We start from the raw sequence: 18,269 nt of genomic DNA on the forward strand, positions 1-18,269 counted from the left end.
ATAGCAACACATTTTGAATTCTGGACTCTGATCAGCAGTCCAACATTCTAACCACTGAGCCACACACTGTCCGCTAAATTTTATTAAACTCATCAATGGAAATTGTGCTAGTCAAAATAATATTTTTTCATTGCCTCTCCAATCTAATTTCTGAAGAAATTTGAAAGTATACATTATATTGATTTCCTCACAGAAGTTATTACATCTGATTAATGCATATGGTATATCTATAAAACATTGTAATATTCGATGTACTGAAAGGTTTTTAAATGCTCAAACACCATCACAAAAAAAGACATACTACAACATATTTTTAAAATTATTATGAATTTCTGCCAGCAATATTTCTTCACCGTACCTTCTAAAATAAGATTTTGAGGTAGATTCAAAGTTCTTATAAACTCCCTGAAACTGTACAACTTCTTCATTATTAGGCAAGAAAAAAGTACAACTGACTGATGTTGAACTGCCTTTCATATATTCACTGTCAATGGTAAATTTTGTAGTATTGGTCAGATGGCGAGTTGCATATTTCAAGTCCTTGAAATTAACGTTTCTAGTAACGTGGAGCTTAATCCTATCTTTACATCTTCCATGTTGTTCTGCTTGGCTGCTTTCTTCTTCCTAAAACAAGATGAAATATGTTGCTTTTTCACTTTCTATATAAATATAGATGACTTTATGAGGTGAACTTGCTATCTTATTTTTACGTAATATCTAGGTTCATTTTATTTGTCTGTCTTTAAGCGTGATAGTTTTTCTTCTTTAACATGTTGTCTCAAAAGCTATTTTTTAACATACACACAAAATTTTTATTTTAGAGTTGCATGTAGTAAGATAATCCTACAAGGAAAGAAACATGACTCACCATGACAGAAAGTCATTACTAAACATATTAGGTAAACAATCAAGCCAACTTCAATCTCTGTAGGTTGTATCATATAATTAGATTTTAGGTACATATATAATGAACACAAAAATTATTTGCTAAAATTATTAAAAAATATATTTCAAATAATAGGACATTATTTATAAGGAACAAGAGGGAGTATTAAAAATAATTTCCAGCACAAATGCAAGCATTAACATTGATTGGAGCATCTTTTGTTTCCGAGAAAGAATGCCACATAATTCAAAATTTATTTTGTTTTAATTGTTGCTTTAAGATTCAAAGTGAATACATTTATAAAATATATCTGGTGAAGTGTTAAGTAAAGATGGATATATTTATAAATGATGTATAAAAAAAATATTTGAAGAGAAAGTAATTCAAAAATTATTTGTTGATGGCCCCCATTTTCATTTATACTTGTATACTGAAAATTTTAAGTCATAAAAATACTTAATAAATACTTCTGGCAATACATAAGAACAGCTTTTACCAATATCTTCTTTAGAGATGTAACACCTGCTACTTTACAGAGGTTCCAAAAATTCTGCTTCAGTGTTCCATTATTGTTTTCTGAGCTAGTTGATTTTAGGATCCAAGAAAATTCGGGGAAAGACACAATGTACAAGCTGACATCCTTGGAAGTGCTGAGTAAATTCCTTGACAAGTACATAATTTCTGCCAATGTCTACCAGAAAATTGAGCATAATATTAGTGGATATGGAAAGATCAGAGCAGGAAAATTAAAGGTCAATCTAGTGCATAAAACTTGAAGTGTCAAAAAAATGAATACATATATTCTACCTACACATTTGAATAACCAACAAAATTTTTTACAGTGAATCTAGACAGTTTTTTTTTTATTGGGTCTGAATTGCCTTATCTGCCACAAGTCACAACCAAGTAAGATTTGCAGATTCAGTAAACTGGCAAGGTTAAGTGATGTACAAAATGTTAAGATGGTATATCACTGTATTAATCAAAAATGTATTCTGTGTTTCTGCTATGTAATTTTTTTTAATAATAAATATTATACAGAAATTCTAAATACTGAACAGAATAAGTTAACTAAATCAAATTTTGAATGAGATTTTTGGATTAAGATCTGTGCCAAACATTGTGACTTAGAATGATGTACCATAAAATTAACTGCATTTGAAACAAAGTAGTTAAGTAACTCACAACTCATGGTATAAACAAATGAACATATCCAAATTGAAGTAACTTACACAATCATAGAAAGATGAACAAAACAATACAGTAAATAGAGAACTAAAATATCCAAAGATCACCTCCATATTTAAAAAACAAATGGTCATGTGGAGCACTATCCCTTTATAAAAAAATTAAGCAACATTTCACAATAATGGCCAGAATCAATACACTGTAGTATGCTTATAATAAAGATCCTTGTATGTTAACATTACCAGTAAAAACCTTACCTAAACCCAATGGAGTCAGTAAAGGGTTGAATTACACTAACCTAATTCCAACAACTTACCCTTGAGTCCTCCAACAGTCTTCTAGCATGAACAATCTTCACAGATCTCAAGGAGTATCTATCAATACTGCTAGATGTAGAACACATTTGAAAATCTGAATTTGGAGTTGTAAGTGTGTAGAATGATTCTTGCTCTTCCCAAGAAGCTCTTAACTTTACCCAGATCTTGTTTTTTCCATCCCAAAATTCTGAAGGGAAGACCTTCACCAACCATTCCAAGTTATTTGAATGGTCTAAACTACACAAAAAAAGGAAATTAAAATTTTTTATATAAATCTTTATGTGAAGAAAAATATGAAAGGCTTTTGAAATATACGTTACATCAAAATTAAAGATTAAAGGCTATGAAAAAAAAAATTAAGAAAGCTAAAATACCAAAAGAATGTAATTTCTTGAGGCATAATATCTAACATACACTGTGGCACGTTACATCAAAATTAAAGTATTAAAGACTATGAAAAAAAAATTAAGAAAGCTAAAATACCAAAAGAATGTAATTTCTTAAGGCATAATATCTAACATACACTGTGGCATTTTTCAATATGTTAATATGCTACATGATAAAAATAAGGAAACTGTTCTAAATAGTTAAATACCAGTTAAGTAAAACTGTTACTAACAAGTATGCTGAAGGTCTGCAAAATGGGAGGTTTGAAAGGAAATAATTATAAAAAAATAAACAATAACAGAAAGAAAGATAAAGCACACAAAAATGTACCTAGAAAAAGTAAGAATCTTATTTCAAAGAAACTGATTAGCTTTTAGCATTGACCTCTTAAAGTGTCTGATTCCTGAATTCTTAAATAAAAACATCTTCACAAGACAAAATAGGAAGTATTATGTTAATATCACCTCTTAGTCAGAACAGTCATAGTGCAGTATCCCATTATCCTAGATTACCTAAATCAGCAATCATTCTTATTACATTTAAAGGGAGATTAACTTCTAACTAATACTGATTTGTACAGATTCTTGAACCACTCCTTCATTTTGATATGATCCACATCTCAAGGAATAGTCGATACATAAGCTTTTCCAGATTAATACAAGCTCTGTTGAATAACCACTGTGGTGTGGTATCTTTGCTCAAGATGGTTATTGATATAGGTCAGGATCAATTATATCCTATTTGTAAGGATATCAACAAAATGCAGAGTACCTGCAAGAAAAGTTTGAAGACTTCATCTGAATAAAGATATATTAAGTTTTCAATTTATGGAAGAGTAAAACATGAATTTTTTCAAATGCCACATTCCCCATTTTTAAGTCCGAGCTGTAAAAACTAGCAATAAAGACAAAATCAAGAAGTCTAAGTAACTTGGCCTCAGTTTCCATAATCATTCTTTTAGAATGAATAAAAGAACCATGACACATATGGGACACACAGAGGAAAATCTTTATTAACAAAAAGGCTTCAACACCACGATTTTCAGCCCATGAAGTGTCAGCTCTGGTCCATCAGGAGTTCACCACTTTGATGCTACAATCAGAACAAACTGATGATTGTCTTAACAACGTTTTCCATGATCTTTTAGTTTTCGATTATTTAATACAGATATTCCACATTGTGAAACTACATTTCAATTTTCCTCCCAAAAATATGACAATCATGACGTGTAAAATCCAACCTGTTATTGTGAAAACAGTCTCATACATCAGCAGAGATTTGCTTATTTTGAAAGGTAATTATCACTTGCAACCAGTTTTTTTGTTTGCAAAGCTACATGAGGGCTATCTGCACTAGCCATCCCTAATTTAGCAGTGTAAGACTAGAGGGAAGGCAGCTAGTCATCACCACCCACCACCAACTCTTGGGCTACTCTTTTACCAACAATTAGTGGGATTGACCATCACATTATAACACCCCATGGCTGAAAGGGCAAGCATGTTTGGTGTGAGGAGGAATCGAACCCGCGACCCACAGATTGCGAGTCGAGCTCCCTAACCACCTGGCCATACCAGCCCCACTTGCAACAAAAAAGACTACTTATTACTGACTATGCTTATAATGGTTGACGTTTTAAATGTTTCATTACTGGATGTATTCACAATGGTAACTAGCAAGACTGGAGCAAAAATATCTAAATATCAATGTGTCCTCATCCTACTCATGGGAAGCCGCAAAAGGAAATTATGTCAAATACTGAACAAACTCCCTGCACCACTCCTTCACTTAAGTAACATTCATAACTCAGATACATACAATATAAAAGACTGGCCATGTGAGTATAAAACTCTTAAATGACCACAGTGATATGTAAAATTATCCCTAAGAGCATCAACTAAGCACAAAACATATGAATGAAAAATTTACCTGAATAAAGCTGTATAATTTTGAATGTATAAAATTGTAAAACCTGACAGTTTTCAACTGCCAAACTTATATACATACCTTTCATATGAAAACACCACCTCTGCAGTTTTACTTCTGTGCTGTAACATGTTCCTTTTTTCACATGAATAGCTACTATATGGGGTTTCAAACTCCACTTTTTTATGTTTCAAGTCAGTCAAGACATGAATAATCTGTCTGGTTTCATTTCTATATATGATGTCTCTTTTCTGGCTTTTCTCACTCTATCTAAACACAAACATGATTTTGAATACATGTACATCAAACATCTTTATTCAGGCATCCATCAAGTTATCTTTTTTATGCTACTCTTATTACTAAAACACTCATAAGGTGTCATATCCCATGGGCTTCCTTTGGATGTTTTCTTAACCCATTAAGTCCCAGGGAGGATGTACCATGGAAACCTTTAAGAATTTTTTGTATTTTATTTAAAAAAGATGTCAAATAAAAGAGGTTCATGCTGTTTAGCACTTTTATTCACTGAAAAGTTACAGGGTGTACTCAAATGAGTACAATGGGATTATATGTATCCATTATTGAAAATAAAACTTTCACTTCAAACAAATACCTAACAGTAAGAATTAACTATCACACATATGTAGTCAATCTTATTTTTTTATTTATATATATATTAATAGTTTAGATTTATACTGTAATAACTTAAACTTTTCAACTTTAACATTCATCAACTATATTATTTTCAATCATAATTTCTCAAATGTATCCAATATGTGATAAAAAATACACAGTCCATAACTGTATTTTCTACGAGTTTGATCAAGCAGTAAACAAGAAATGACACACAATGAAAAAGCTCAAGCATTTTAACAAGTTTGGCTCTTCTTAATTACAGTAATATTTAGTTGTTTTTTGTTTTGCTTTTTGTCACCACACTATTTAAAATGCAGTCAAAAATCCTAAGCTCGAAGCACACAGACTTAAGATACACCAATTTAACAATCAAAGTGTACTTTTCTTTACAACTCATTTTTTTCATTTCTTTTTATAAATAATAATCAAGGGAAATAGGCTCCTAATGCGATTTTATGGGGAAAAAAAATGAAGGATTTTTTTTAAAAAAAGCACTCCCTATTCCATCTGTTAAAGTATTTCTTCTCTCTTTTAATAGATTTGTTCATAAACATTTAAATAAAAACTTAAAAAACAACAGGCAAGTGTATAAAACTGTAGATTATACTTACACTGTATGAAATTTTGTACTTTTTACCTTCAGTAAACTCAAATAAAACTAGAGAGTAACATCCAGATGTCAGGTTTTTCTGAAGTGAATATGTAGAAACATAAAGCTTCCACCAAGGCCACTCTGGAGCAGACACTTGAACAGTACCTTCTCTTTTAATCAGATCTGCTTCTAACTTCAAATTTATTTCTCTTCTGTACATAGAACCTACAAATGTTCATAGAAGAACAGTAAACAATTCTAGCATATTTCCTTTCATCAAATATACGAACACATCTTATAAAAATTATAAAACAGTTATTAAAAAGCAATCTGTGTTAGCTGGCTACTGTTTATACGTGGGCAACAATAAATAAATAATATAATAAACCTTAGCTACAGAATACAGAAACACTAGCTGTCTGCTTGAACTATTGTCATAGAAAAAAACTGTTTTGTAAACAAGAGCTTAGCATAATATACTTGTTTCCTTCATTCCTACACCCTATTAAACTCTCTGAACAACCAAAAAAAAACAAAAAACTCATAAGTCACCTTTACTGTCTGGTGTTGCTGTTTAAACTGTCAAATTTGAAGCAGTAATTTTCTCACAGTACAAACAATAACTAATGTTTATGAAGATACAAAGAATAAATAATAGCTTAAATGCTTGAACTATAAATGAAAACAAAGCAATGTTAAATGTAAAACGAAGAAAACAACATGCTAAACATAACGCATGATGTTTAACAAACTTTGTCAATCTTGTTTGAACAAACACATACATCTGGCTGCAGGAAGTAATAAATTTTGTTAAATCTTCTGTAAAAGCTGAAAACAAAACATAATAAGCATATTAGAAACAATAATACTTAGACAGAAATGATACAACAGTCATTAACATGGCAAAGAAAGTAATGATAAAAAAATAACGTAACAAACTAATGATGTAATTGTAATGTAATACTATATACAAACTGTTATCTAGCTTATTTAACTATACATAATAATAACTTCAACTAATGGCAGGTTAAACCAATGGTTTTCGATACTAAAGCCATTCAATATTATCATAAACGTCCCAAGATAATAAAGTGTAGATGTGAAAGTTTTTAACAGGTCACGATACTCTGTAAATTTTCCAAACCCATTACTTGTAGCATCTGTAAAATACAATCAACCATAGTGACCTACCAACTTACTCATTCCCACACGGTTCTGTGAAAATGTAGATTATGTCTCCTCTTTCTTTATGTATCTTAATAAAAGTAACATAAGTGACAATGCTTATCATTTGAAACAAGATTGATTCTTCATCAAAATTGTGAATGTCTTTTGTTTCTTGTAAACACTTGAATCTATTTGCTTTGTTTTTCTATTTTTTTAAATAAAGAAAACTCTGTTAAGTCTTTCTTTACTTACATTGTTTGATTTAAAATTCAAACTTACATTTTCTGCCAAATCTCTTGTTTGAGTGGTTAATACACTTAACTACAAGAAACAAGTAAACTTGAGAATATCACAACCTTCATCAAACAATAAAAACACCATTCTTATTAAGAACTAAGGCAAATAGTAGGCCAAAACTTGGAATGAACAAGCCATTGGAATACAATGAGCTCTATTTTGTATGAACTTACAAAAGAAAATTCCGTGTATATATATATAGACAATCCAGAAATACTTTAATGCCAATATTTTATAACTAATATATTTTTGTTATTAATTTTCAAATAAATCTCTGAAGTGATGTGTACTACTGTGAATGATTTTTTGAATTGTATTTTAGCATTTTTTATTGATTGCAACAAGTATTTTCACTGTTTCATTTATCATTAACTTTTATAAATGTAACAAACTGATAAATATGTAACATAATTTGTATATTTTCAGTGATAAGTTTCAATGTTATTACTGTTTATTTTACATAATTATGGTTTTTTCCTTAAAATCAATTGTTATACACACCATATTTCCTGACTGTTTAACATTTTTTGAATTTGTATTCTGCACAATGTTCAGAGAGCCTGAAAACAGTTCTCAGAACAGGACTGATAGTTCACTTTTATAAGAATTTGAATGTAAACTTTATTTTTTGTTATAATACTGAGTTTTTAATAACTACATTAAACTAGACTAGAAGGGCACTCAGTAGAGTGCATACCTCTGCCATCACAGTGTTGATCATATTCAACTCTCAAAAAATATTAAAATGTGTCCATATGTCCATCATTATCAATGAACATGGCATGGATCATTTTTGGCAGGACAATGTGGAATAATATTCTACACATGTCCATCAAGTTTTATCAAAATCTGACTGAGTTATAGATCAAAAACATTGTGAAAAATCAATCCCCATGTTACTAACTAAGAATTTTTTTTGTGACCTTCCTGTGACTTTGACCCTCCAAAGACTAACAAGTTCTAAGGTGGGTCATAGTCCAAATGTATACCAACTTTCTTCCAACTCCATTCAGCCATTTTTGAGAAATCTTGCTGACAAACACACAGGTGAAAAAATAACTTCCATCCACCTTCAGTGGTTGAGGTAACAAGTTTAATGTTTTTATTTACTAAAAACAAACCTGAAAGCTACTTTTTAAGTTAAAGTACAAATTGAAATTAGTTATAGACTTGTTTACTTTATCAGTAAACTAAAATTTAATATAAATATAAAGCAAATTATTCCATAATCTTCTGAAAGAGAATTAGTGAAGAGATTGAAACACTTATCTATCCATTTCATTTAAAAACAATCGGTTCTGACAGAAAGGTAAAAATAAAAGCAAGAAAAATGATTACCTGTTGCAAACAGTTTTATAGTAGAAGAGAAAATCCCCTTGTTTGAAGGAAGATGAGTATAGATAACATTATAGTTATCTAATTCACTGCAAAATAGTTATAAAAGTATATATAAACACGATGATACATCTTTCATGTATACATGTTCAGTTCTAAATATTACCTAACAAGCAACTGAAGTGTTATTTACATTAATAACAAACCCTTCATTCCAAAGTGATATTGTCAGTGCAGCATTAGTACACTTGTTCATTCCAAAATTTAAAACAGAATTCATTTACAATAAAAATGTAATGATTCTATAGACTAGGAAAAAAAAAAGAAATTTGCAATATTGTTATTACAAATTCATGTTTTTTTTGTTTTGTAATAAGTGTGAACTGACTGTTATTTTTGGTGTAGTAAAAGGTGAAATTATCAGGAATTTTCAGTTTTCTTTTTTATTTATTAGAATGTCTTAAAAATTGAACTTTTTTAAGTCAAATACAATAATTTTTAAATACTATTTATATAAATATCTAAAATTCCTAACATGTTGCATGTTATCAATAAACTACACTAACTTAAAATATATACTTTAACCCTCTTGCTGTAAGCAGGTCAAGGTGAGCATCTCAACCTTTTAGTTACATTAAAAATTTAATAAAACAACTTTATTATTGATGTACAGAAATAAGTTTGGCATCAAAATGTAGTTAACAAATTACATTTTAATAACATATAAGTTTGAAGTTCTCAATTTTAAAAGGAAATATTTTTAAAAAAATCCTCACTCGCCCAAGTATGATAACCATGACTTTTTCTCTAGGTCTTCTCCATTCTCCAAATTATTTACCACCCCTCTCTGAAGATCGGAATTTAAAATAAATTACTCATTATAATATACGTATTACTAAGGCAAAGTCTAACTTTTATAGTTTTCAATCTTATTTGTTTAAACAGTCATAAACTAGAAAATCATATCTACTTCTCCCACCCACCTGTCATATCCTCTCTTTCACAAATTGCCAATAGCTCTCTCTTACGTTTTATATTGTATTTTTTATAACCAATAGAAAAGCATAGTTTTAATCTATCAGATGATGTATTCTATTACACTGTTTTCGGAATAGAGTATCATCTATTTTATCTTCAGTTTGAAAATTTCTCTTTCAGTGTTCAGCTCGAGAAGTTTTGGGAATGTTTCAAAGACTCTTATATCATAGTTAGAAAGTCAGTTAAATTATGGTAGCTCTAGAACAATGTTTTTTTTTTTATGTGAATTTTATTATTCTTTGTTCTTAAGTGCATTATTTAAGAAAATATTAATTACTTAGTGTACTAGTACCATTACAATAAAAAGTAGGCTTAAATGAGAAACATAGATAAGATAGTGAAAAATGATGATAATAAAAATTATTCTTGAGGTATGCTCGCAAGCAGCTCATGCATTACATAATTCAATACAGTAATGCAAGTTAATAATTTGCTAAGTGATTTACAGCTTGTGTACACGACATCATTATTAGTTAGACACAGTTCAAAGGGCAATAAAATAATAAAAGTATAAATGGTTGTTAAATGTTACAAGCTTTAAGCTATTTAGAATAAGCAATTGTAGGTTCCTGTTACAATCTGCAATCACTCTAGAAAGAAAAAGAGGTAATTTTGATTTATTTTGTATTTATTTCATGGTGGTTACAAGATCAGTCAAATCGACCAAGTCTTTATACATTTAGGGTAGTTAAAATAAATCAAATATAAAGTTTTACTATAAAAAACTTTTAAAACCTACTAAATAAATATCAAAGGTTTTACAAATGAAAGTTGAAAATTTTCAGATGAAGAAAAGTATTTTTAATATTAACACAAAAAGCACTTTGCATTTGAAGCAGTTAACATTCTGACTCCACATATTCACGGAAAAATATTTAATTAAAAAATCCGATTTTTTGTGTACAAAAGACATTTAATGTTTACTGAAACTTTGCCAAATTTCATGAAGGTACACACAAAAAATATCAAAGGCTATAGTAAGGAAACTCTGATGGTTACTTTATTGTTTTATTGTCAGTCACACTGACCAAGCCTACATGGAAAAAAAAAGTTAACTACTATGCAAAAAAAATAATATATATATACATTTCTATAGGACTGAGCTGAGAAACTCCACACTTACTTGTCATAAGACTTACTAACGAAACTCCATGTACTTGAGGTGATAATGAAGCTACAAGGAGGTAAACCTTCTACTTCTATCAAGGAATTTCTGTAACACGCCTGTCTTCCCAGTACTGCACTCAAAGAATCACTAGTGCACCACTCTCCTACAATTCTCTCTTTATATTCTTCTTCTGCTATTTTTCTTTTCTTACACTCTTTTATCTCGTCTGTGCTCCTCCCTTTTTTACTTTTTGATCCTTCCTTTTCAATCTCCATTTGTTCCATTCCCAACTTCTCTTCTGGCATTTCTTTTTCGTGTTCAAATTTAATATAATGGATTGTGTGGCTGAAAACCATAAGATGTCTCATATTATGCATACATAATTTAATTACTCTAACAACCACATAAAATCCTTAATATAAACAAGTCTTCTCATACATTACAAACATTGGTAGCATAATCTAATTCTTTTCTCCCTATTTATCACACAGTCTATCCTATCCACATGTCTTGTCAGTGAATCACCTATACATATAACCTCCATAAGTTTATCGTTCACATCCTTCTCTGTCCCTTTTGTTTTCCTTCCCTCCAATACTTCCTCATCTGCATAAGCCATTTGCCTGTTAAATTTTGGCCAATTTCATTATTTTGTTCTCGTGAACTCGGTTATTTTGAGGAATTCAGAACTAATCTATAATAGATATCTTGCTGAATCTCCTGTTATTCAGCAAACATATTCTATAACTCTAAGATAAATCAGTTTAACATGAATATACCACAGAGGGCCGAAACAGAAGTTGAACTTTCCAAACTGCTCAAGAAGACATTTACAAAGTCTAGATGTGTAATGAAGAAATGTTTTAAATATTAATGCACAAAACATGCAACCAATTGTGTAAAATGCAGTAAAGGTTCATCAAAGCAAGAAATGAATGCACAAAACAATCTGAATTCTATCAGTGTTTTTCTTAATGTGACAGAGCATCCTATTAACATGGTTGCTGTAAAATTTTTATCGTTTTGTGCAGTATTTCCTTTATTATGTAGTTTTTCCAAGATATTTGACAGCAATATGATATAATAATATAAATATTTTTTTTACCAATCATAACTTTAGTTTCCAATGGATCATACATTAATTTCTTGATCCCATTTTTTAACTTTTTTGCTTGCAGTTATCTACTTTTAAAACAATTATTAATTACCTTTACATTGATACCGAATACTACACACTTATAAAATATTTAAGCATACTAGATGAAATTTTTATAAGCTCTACCCCTTTTTGTGAGGTTTTCTATGGGATCTCCTTTTAAGGATAATTAAAGTAAGATGGCTGATGGGGCAAAGTGTAATTTACTTTGGGAAATGAAAAATGGCCCCAGTTCTGTGAAGATTATTATTTTACACCGTTGGGTAAACCAAAATAATTATATTGATCATAACATACAACTTATGTTTCTGATTGTAAATGTATATTACTGGTTTCAGAGAAACTTATTCTTAATTCTTCATACAAATACAATCATGGAATACTATATCCATTGAAAGAAGTTTCACATAATCTAAGTATAGCTTGAAAAAAAAAGCCATAAGTAGACAATTCTCTAAACTACAAATCATTAAACATGATCTACAAATAAAAAAATGGGCAAACTTGAGAGCCCCAATTAATTTTTGGTATATCCTTGAAAATAACAGGAACTGCAGTAAACTTTACGAAAATAACCTAGTCAATGACGCCTATCATATAAATGAATTTCAATAGTTAGTAATACCAGGTAAATGAGCTGCACTAAAGTTATTCTAAAAGTTTTCCCCCTTTGATATAACAACATAATGCATCACAAAGTCTCCAATTATAAGAAACATTCCATTCATGTATTTCAACAAAATACATATAAGACTGCAATCTATTATGTGATTACATTTTCAGATATACGTTTCATAAAATAAACGAAACATTGAACAACTTTTAAACAGCATATAGTATTTCCAGCCTGAACCTTTATTCCTATTGCAATGGCACTGAGCACTTTCAGTTGTTAGTGTACTGTAAGACAGACAGTCAATTCCATTGTTTGGTTCAAAGCCCTTGTGGCAGTAGGTGTTACTGACTGGGTACCCTCTGTTTGGTCAAAAATTCAAACTCAAGACTGAACCTTAGGGGGCTTCTGATCTGGCCATTTATAGCTCATATGCTCACAAGGTTCCATTTAAGTTGAAAATACAAAATAGGAAAAAAGTAAATTAGCAATTTATCAGTATATCATATCTACATGCCAACACTAATGTGTAAACTTTATATATTCTTTAACACAAATTTGTTTTTGAACCAAACATTTTTTAAGTTATAAGACACAAATTACATGGCAGAGTGATATATTCTCCTTAAAAAAAATTTATGTTCAAATCTATGATTTAAGATAGGTTAGGTTAGACTATTAATAACTTGAATTTATGCGATCACTGATTATGTTTACAATACTTTACTGCAAATAAGGAAACACTTTCTCTAATCCATAAAAAAAAGTTAAACTCTGATTTTATTTTCAGAATGTTAAGAACATTTTAAAATACTAAACTCATATTCTTTCATTTTAATAGCAATTACAATATATTCCATGTAAACTCACAAAACTTTGAAATATTCCTGCTCCTTCTTAGGCTCTTTAACAGATAATTTATACTCGTGTCTATTCACTACATCCAGTGTAAATTCCCATTGGGTTGACATATATAATGATTGGTTGGATTGAATACCAGTCCATGTCATGTATGGAACATCCAGCATCACTTGATTGGTCACAGTGAAACCTGCACTAAAAATCAAATTTCTGTTGAAAAATTACTTTAGGACTTTTAAAATATATTAGATGTTGTTTACTTCAGAGCTACAGGATTAAATAAATGGAAAACTTGTGTTCTTATTACCACAAATTAAAAACAAATATATATATAGAAAATTACTTCACAATTATATTGAAAATTTTCTTGTGATTTCTATTGCATTGTTAAACAGAAAGCTGGTTTGGTGACAACTGACAAAATAAATGAATTACTTTCTCTTAACTGATTATAAAAGACAAATACAAAAAAGATCTAGTAATTATTTTTATTGGCAGTTTTTTTCTAAACAGATATTCTATTAGTGTGCAAATATATAATGTAATTAATTATTGTGAAAACCGGTGTAGTATTATTATTTCGTAGCTATAATAATTGTTTTCTTATGAGATTTTTGAAGATATAGAATGGGTTTAATACCGTTTCAATTTTGAAACACAGAATGGGAAGGTGTTGATCACACTTTACAAGAACATTTTGCATATATAAAAGCAGTATTGCATTGCCACAGAAGTGAGCCATGGTACTACAGGTGACAGGTTTAGGACCTATATATTTGGAGTACGTGGTTAAGAAAGAACACACTTCACTGTAATGAATTATGTGATGGTTTATAAGACAAATGTTCAGAATCTTCCATCTGCACCCTATAATCAAAAGCTGATTAAATTAGAAAGATGGCTGAAGACACTGGAATCATGCAATAACATTCATCCCCATACCTGTTAAAGCCCCTGATGCAGCTCTAATAAAATTAAATGCCTTTGATCTGATTAAACTTGGTTTTAGAAGCAATCTCTTATGTACAGTTGAGGGTCTAAAGAAATTTCGTCAAAATGTGTGGTCTAAAATTGACCTCACTATCCTTCACAGAAGCTCATTACAATGAAAATTATGCAACCAACCAATAATCATGGCCATCAAAGTGAGCACAAATGACAATGGAAGAAGTAGTTCCGTGTGCGACACAGGACTAAGAACGTCATTCTTATAAAGTGCAATTAATCCTCAACACATGGTAGACTAACATACCTTTGATATTATTTAAACGTATATTGATCTTGTAAGTGAAGGCAAAGAGGGAGGGTAGAATACAAAAATTTACATGAGTCAAACATTTCAAAATATACTTATTCCATCAATGAATGAAGTCTGACAACATGGCATATCAAGATATTTTAGTACAAAATATTGATTTTACTTTATTTGTACTAAAATATCTTGATATACAAGTAGTTTTCAGACCTTGCTCGTGATGAAATAAGTGTTTTCCAAATTGCCTGACTCATATAACTTTGTTTCCATCCTGGCCACCGTCCTTGTTTTCATTATAATAAGACTTCACATTCCCCTTTTATGGTGATTTTTTTTCCCATTAGAGCTAAAAAGCTTGTATCTAGTACAGTTACTTGTCATTTCCAAGCATGTGAATATTTTGTGTTTAACTCAAAGTGATAAACTTGTACAATTGCTAAAGCTAAATTTAATTCCTATAGGCACTTTTTGACACCAAGTTCAGATTTCTTAATCCTCTTCTAAAATCCATTTACTGAGAATTACTAGCAACTGTGGATAGACACATTACATATCCAACTCTCGTCTTGCACGTAAATCCTCATACAACAACCCTCTAACAATAGGAGTGTGACACACCCTCCTGATGCATGTGACTCCCTCTATTTGATTCTACTGAACTATCACTTTGAGATTAGGCAGAAAAGAAAGCACCGGTTTTCAGTGGGTAAGTACCTATTGGAAATCTATTTTGAGTATAAGAATATAATAACTTCTGATACAGTACATTACCTCCTCTCACATGTATAGCTAGAGTCCCACATTGAATAGATGGAAATACCAGTGCAAGGGAAAGAAATAGGTACCCTTCAAAAGCATCCGAAGAACACCCATGAAGTGCAATCCCTGTTGGGAGAGTACCACACGTGTGAGACAGCAACACTTTTGTACCATGTATATTCTGCATTCAGTGTGGAAATATGTGACGCATACACGGGTGAAACAAAGAATGAGCACAACCAAAAGGGGGAGAAAATACCAGGTGGGTCAGAATCTGAACCTAAGTATACTGGAATCTCAATCTCATAGAAGAATGGGTGTAGAAGAACTATCTCCAGGCAGAAATGTGGGGATAGCTAAAATGGAAGTGCCCCAAGGTGTAGAGTGGCTAGGGAAAGATGTACCATACATGGCCAGTCAACTCCAGTCCAAAACCAATCAGCATTGAGAATAGAACCTCCAACCTATGGCAAGAGGAGGATTCACACCATCTTCAACTCAAGTTAAGTAGAATGGAAGTGTATACTGTGCAAACCAATCTATGAAATGGGCACACGTGTGCAAATCCACAACCAACCACATGTCTGGGAACCTGACATCCAATTGATGGTAGGAAGAGATGTGGCAGGTCACATCAAACTAAAACTCAATCAGACTGGCACCCTAGTATGCAACATCAGCATCAGGCAGTGAAAACACCTGAGGTGGAGCGCAAGAGTGAGAATCATTGTCCCTTACAGTAACTGGACCATAACACCACCCTCTGGGTCCCACTGCATAGAAGTGAATCACCTCTATAAATATATAGGAACTGCACCCTCCAGACAGAACTGCACAGAAGCTGGGTGCAACATCAACCTCTGGGACACACTGAGTGAGGAAGAAGAAACACAACCAACATGAGTGAGGATTTATGTTGATTGGTCCAGCTCTAATAAAAAAACAACACACTGGGAACCAACATCCAGGTGATGGTAGGATGAGAGATCCCAATCAAAGGGGTGAACTACAATGTGAAGGATCTACTTCAAAACATCATCATCCTTTGGATAGTACTGCATAAAGGCTGGAATACAATAGCAAACTCTGGGTTCCACCTCATGGAAGTGAATTGCATCTATAAAATATAAGCAACCTCACCCTTCATATAATACTGCACAGAGGCTGGGTGCAACATCAACATCCGGGACCCACCGCTTGGAGGTGGAGCATACTTAATTGTACATATGCGCAACATTATCCCCAGATTGGGCAGCACAGAAGTTGGAATTCACCCCCACCCTCCAAGTCGGCCCCACCACACGGAAGTGGAATGCATCTAGAAAATATAAGTAACCTCACACTCGGGATAGAACTGCACGGAAGCTGAGTGCAACATCAACCTTCATGACCCACTGCACAGAGGTAGATCACATGATTGGAGGACTGCATGGCATCAATACCAGCAAAACACCATCGCCCCAATTCCCTCTACTGAATAGAAGCAACACCACTCAGAAGGATTCCTCCTTAGTTCACCACCCCAGTGGCTCAGAACTAGAAACTGGCAAGGGCTCCCATACTCCATTAGAAGAACAAAGGGGATAAAATACAGTGAAGAATCCAGAGGAATGCCAACACCAGAGACAATGCAGTGGGTGGTCACAAAGGTGGTAAAAAGGAAGTGGGAGAAATGGATAGGATTATTCCTTTCTTTTCCAGCTGTTAAAAGCTACTAATCATATATATCAGTACCTAAAAAATGGCTAAAACAAATGTTTTGTAGTATGCAGGTACTACATATCTATTATATTTATCTACTATACGAAAAAAAAATTAAATTTTCTAAGTGTTGATTCTGGAAACCTCTAAATCTCATAGAGGTTATATGACAAGTTCAACCTGAAGTGTTACTTTTTGTGGTAGTTTGACCAGTCCAGGAAATTATATAACTTAGTCATTTAGTCTTAATTTTTGGCATTTTCTTTTTTACTTGTTCTTTTATTTTTGTATCAAGCTATTTGCTTCCATGGATTAATAAATAGTGTTTTATTATCTGGAGCTTCAACATTGCGTCTTTTATTTAACCAGTCACAAGTTAATGAACTTTCCTTCTCCAAATTAGATCCATGATTTTTCTTGAGATTAGGTGTGCAGGTATGACCATAAGTTTCCAGTTTTATACATGATTTTTCTTGAGATTAGGTAACTATGTGCAGGTATAACCACAAGTTTCCAGTTTTATACATGATTTTTCTTGAGATTAGGTAACTGTGTGCAGGTATAACCATAAGTTTCCAGTTTTATACTTGATTTTTCTTGAGATTAGGTAACTGTGTGCAGGTATAACCATAAGTTTCCAGTTTTATACATGATTTTTGCTTGAGATTAGGTAACTATGTGCAGGTATAACCACAAGTTTCCAGTTTTATACATGATTTTGCTTGAGATTAGGTAACTGTGTGCAGGTATAGCCATAAGTTTCCAGTTCTATACATGATTTTTCTTGAGATTAGGTAACTGTGTGCAGGTATAACCATAAGTTTCCAGTTTCATACATGATTTTGCTTGAGATTAGGTAACTGTGTGCAGGTATAACCATTAAGTTTCCAGTTTTATACATGATTTTTGCTTGAGATTAGGTAACTATGTGCAGGTATAACCATAAGTTTCCAGTTTTATACATGATTTTTGTTGAGATTAGGTAATTATGTGCAGGTATAACCATAAGTTTCCAGTTTTATACATGATTTTTGTTGAGATTAGGTAATT

At 31.6% G+C, this 18,269-nt stretch overlaps 1 protein-coding gene across 1 annotated transcript in view; it reads right to left on the reverse strand.

Moving 5' to 3' along the window:
* Positions 1-18,269, reverse strand: part of LOC106461405 — a 118,463-nt gene that overhangs the window by 28,242 nt on the left and 71,952 nt on the right. Inside the window, exons 16-23 of the mRNA XM_022388355.1 lie at positions 13,514-13,699; positions 10,890-11,219; positions 8,732-8,817; positions 5,949-6,154; positions 4,783-4,967; positions 2,391-2,628; positions 1,383-1,577; positions 359-624 (exon numbers count right to left, since the gene is read on the reverse strand). Coding sequence (XP_022244063.1) covers positions 359-624; positions 1,383-1,577; positions 2,391-2,628; positions 4,783-4,967; positions 5,949-6,154; positions 8,732-8,817; positions 10,890-11,219; positions 13,514-13,699 — 1,692 coding nt within the window. The remainder of the gene's footprint in view (positions 1-358; positions 625-1,382; positions 1,578-2,390; positions 2,629-4,782; positions 4,968-5,948; positions 6,155-8,731; positions 8,818-10,889; positions 11,220-13,513; positions 13,700-18,269) is intronic.

This window comes from Limulus polyphemus, unplaced genomic scaffold (assembly GCF_000517525.1).
Source record: "Limulus polyphemus unplaced genomic scaffold, Limulus_polyphemus-2.1.2 Scaffold952, whole genome shotgun sequence".
Classification (NCBI taxonomy): domain Eukaryota; kingdom Metazoa; phylum Arthropoda; class Merostomata; order Xiphosura; family Limulidae; genus Limulus; species Limulus polyphemus.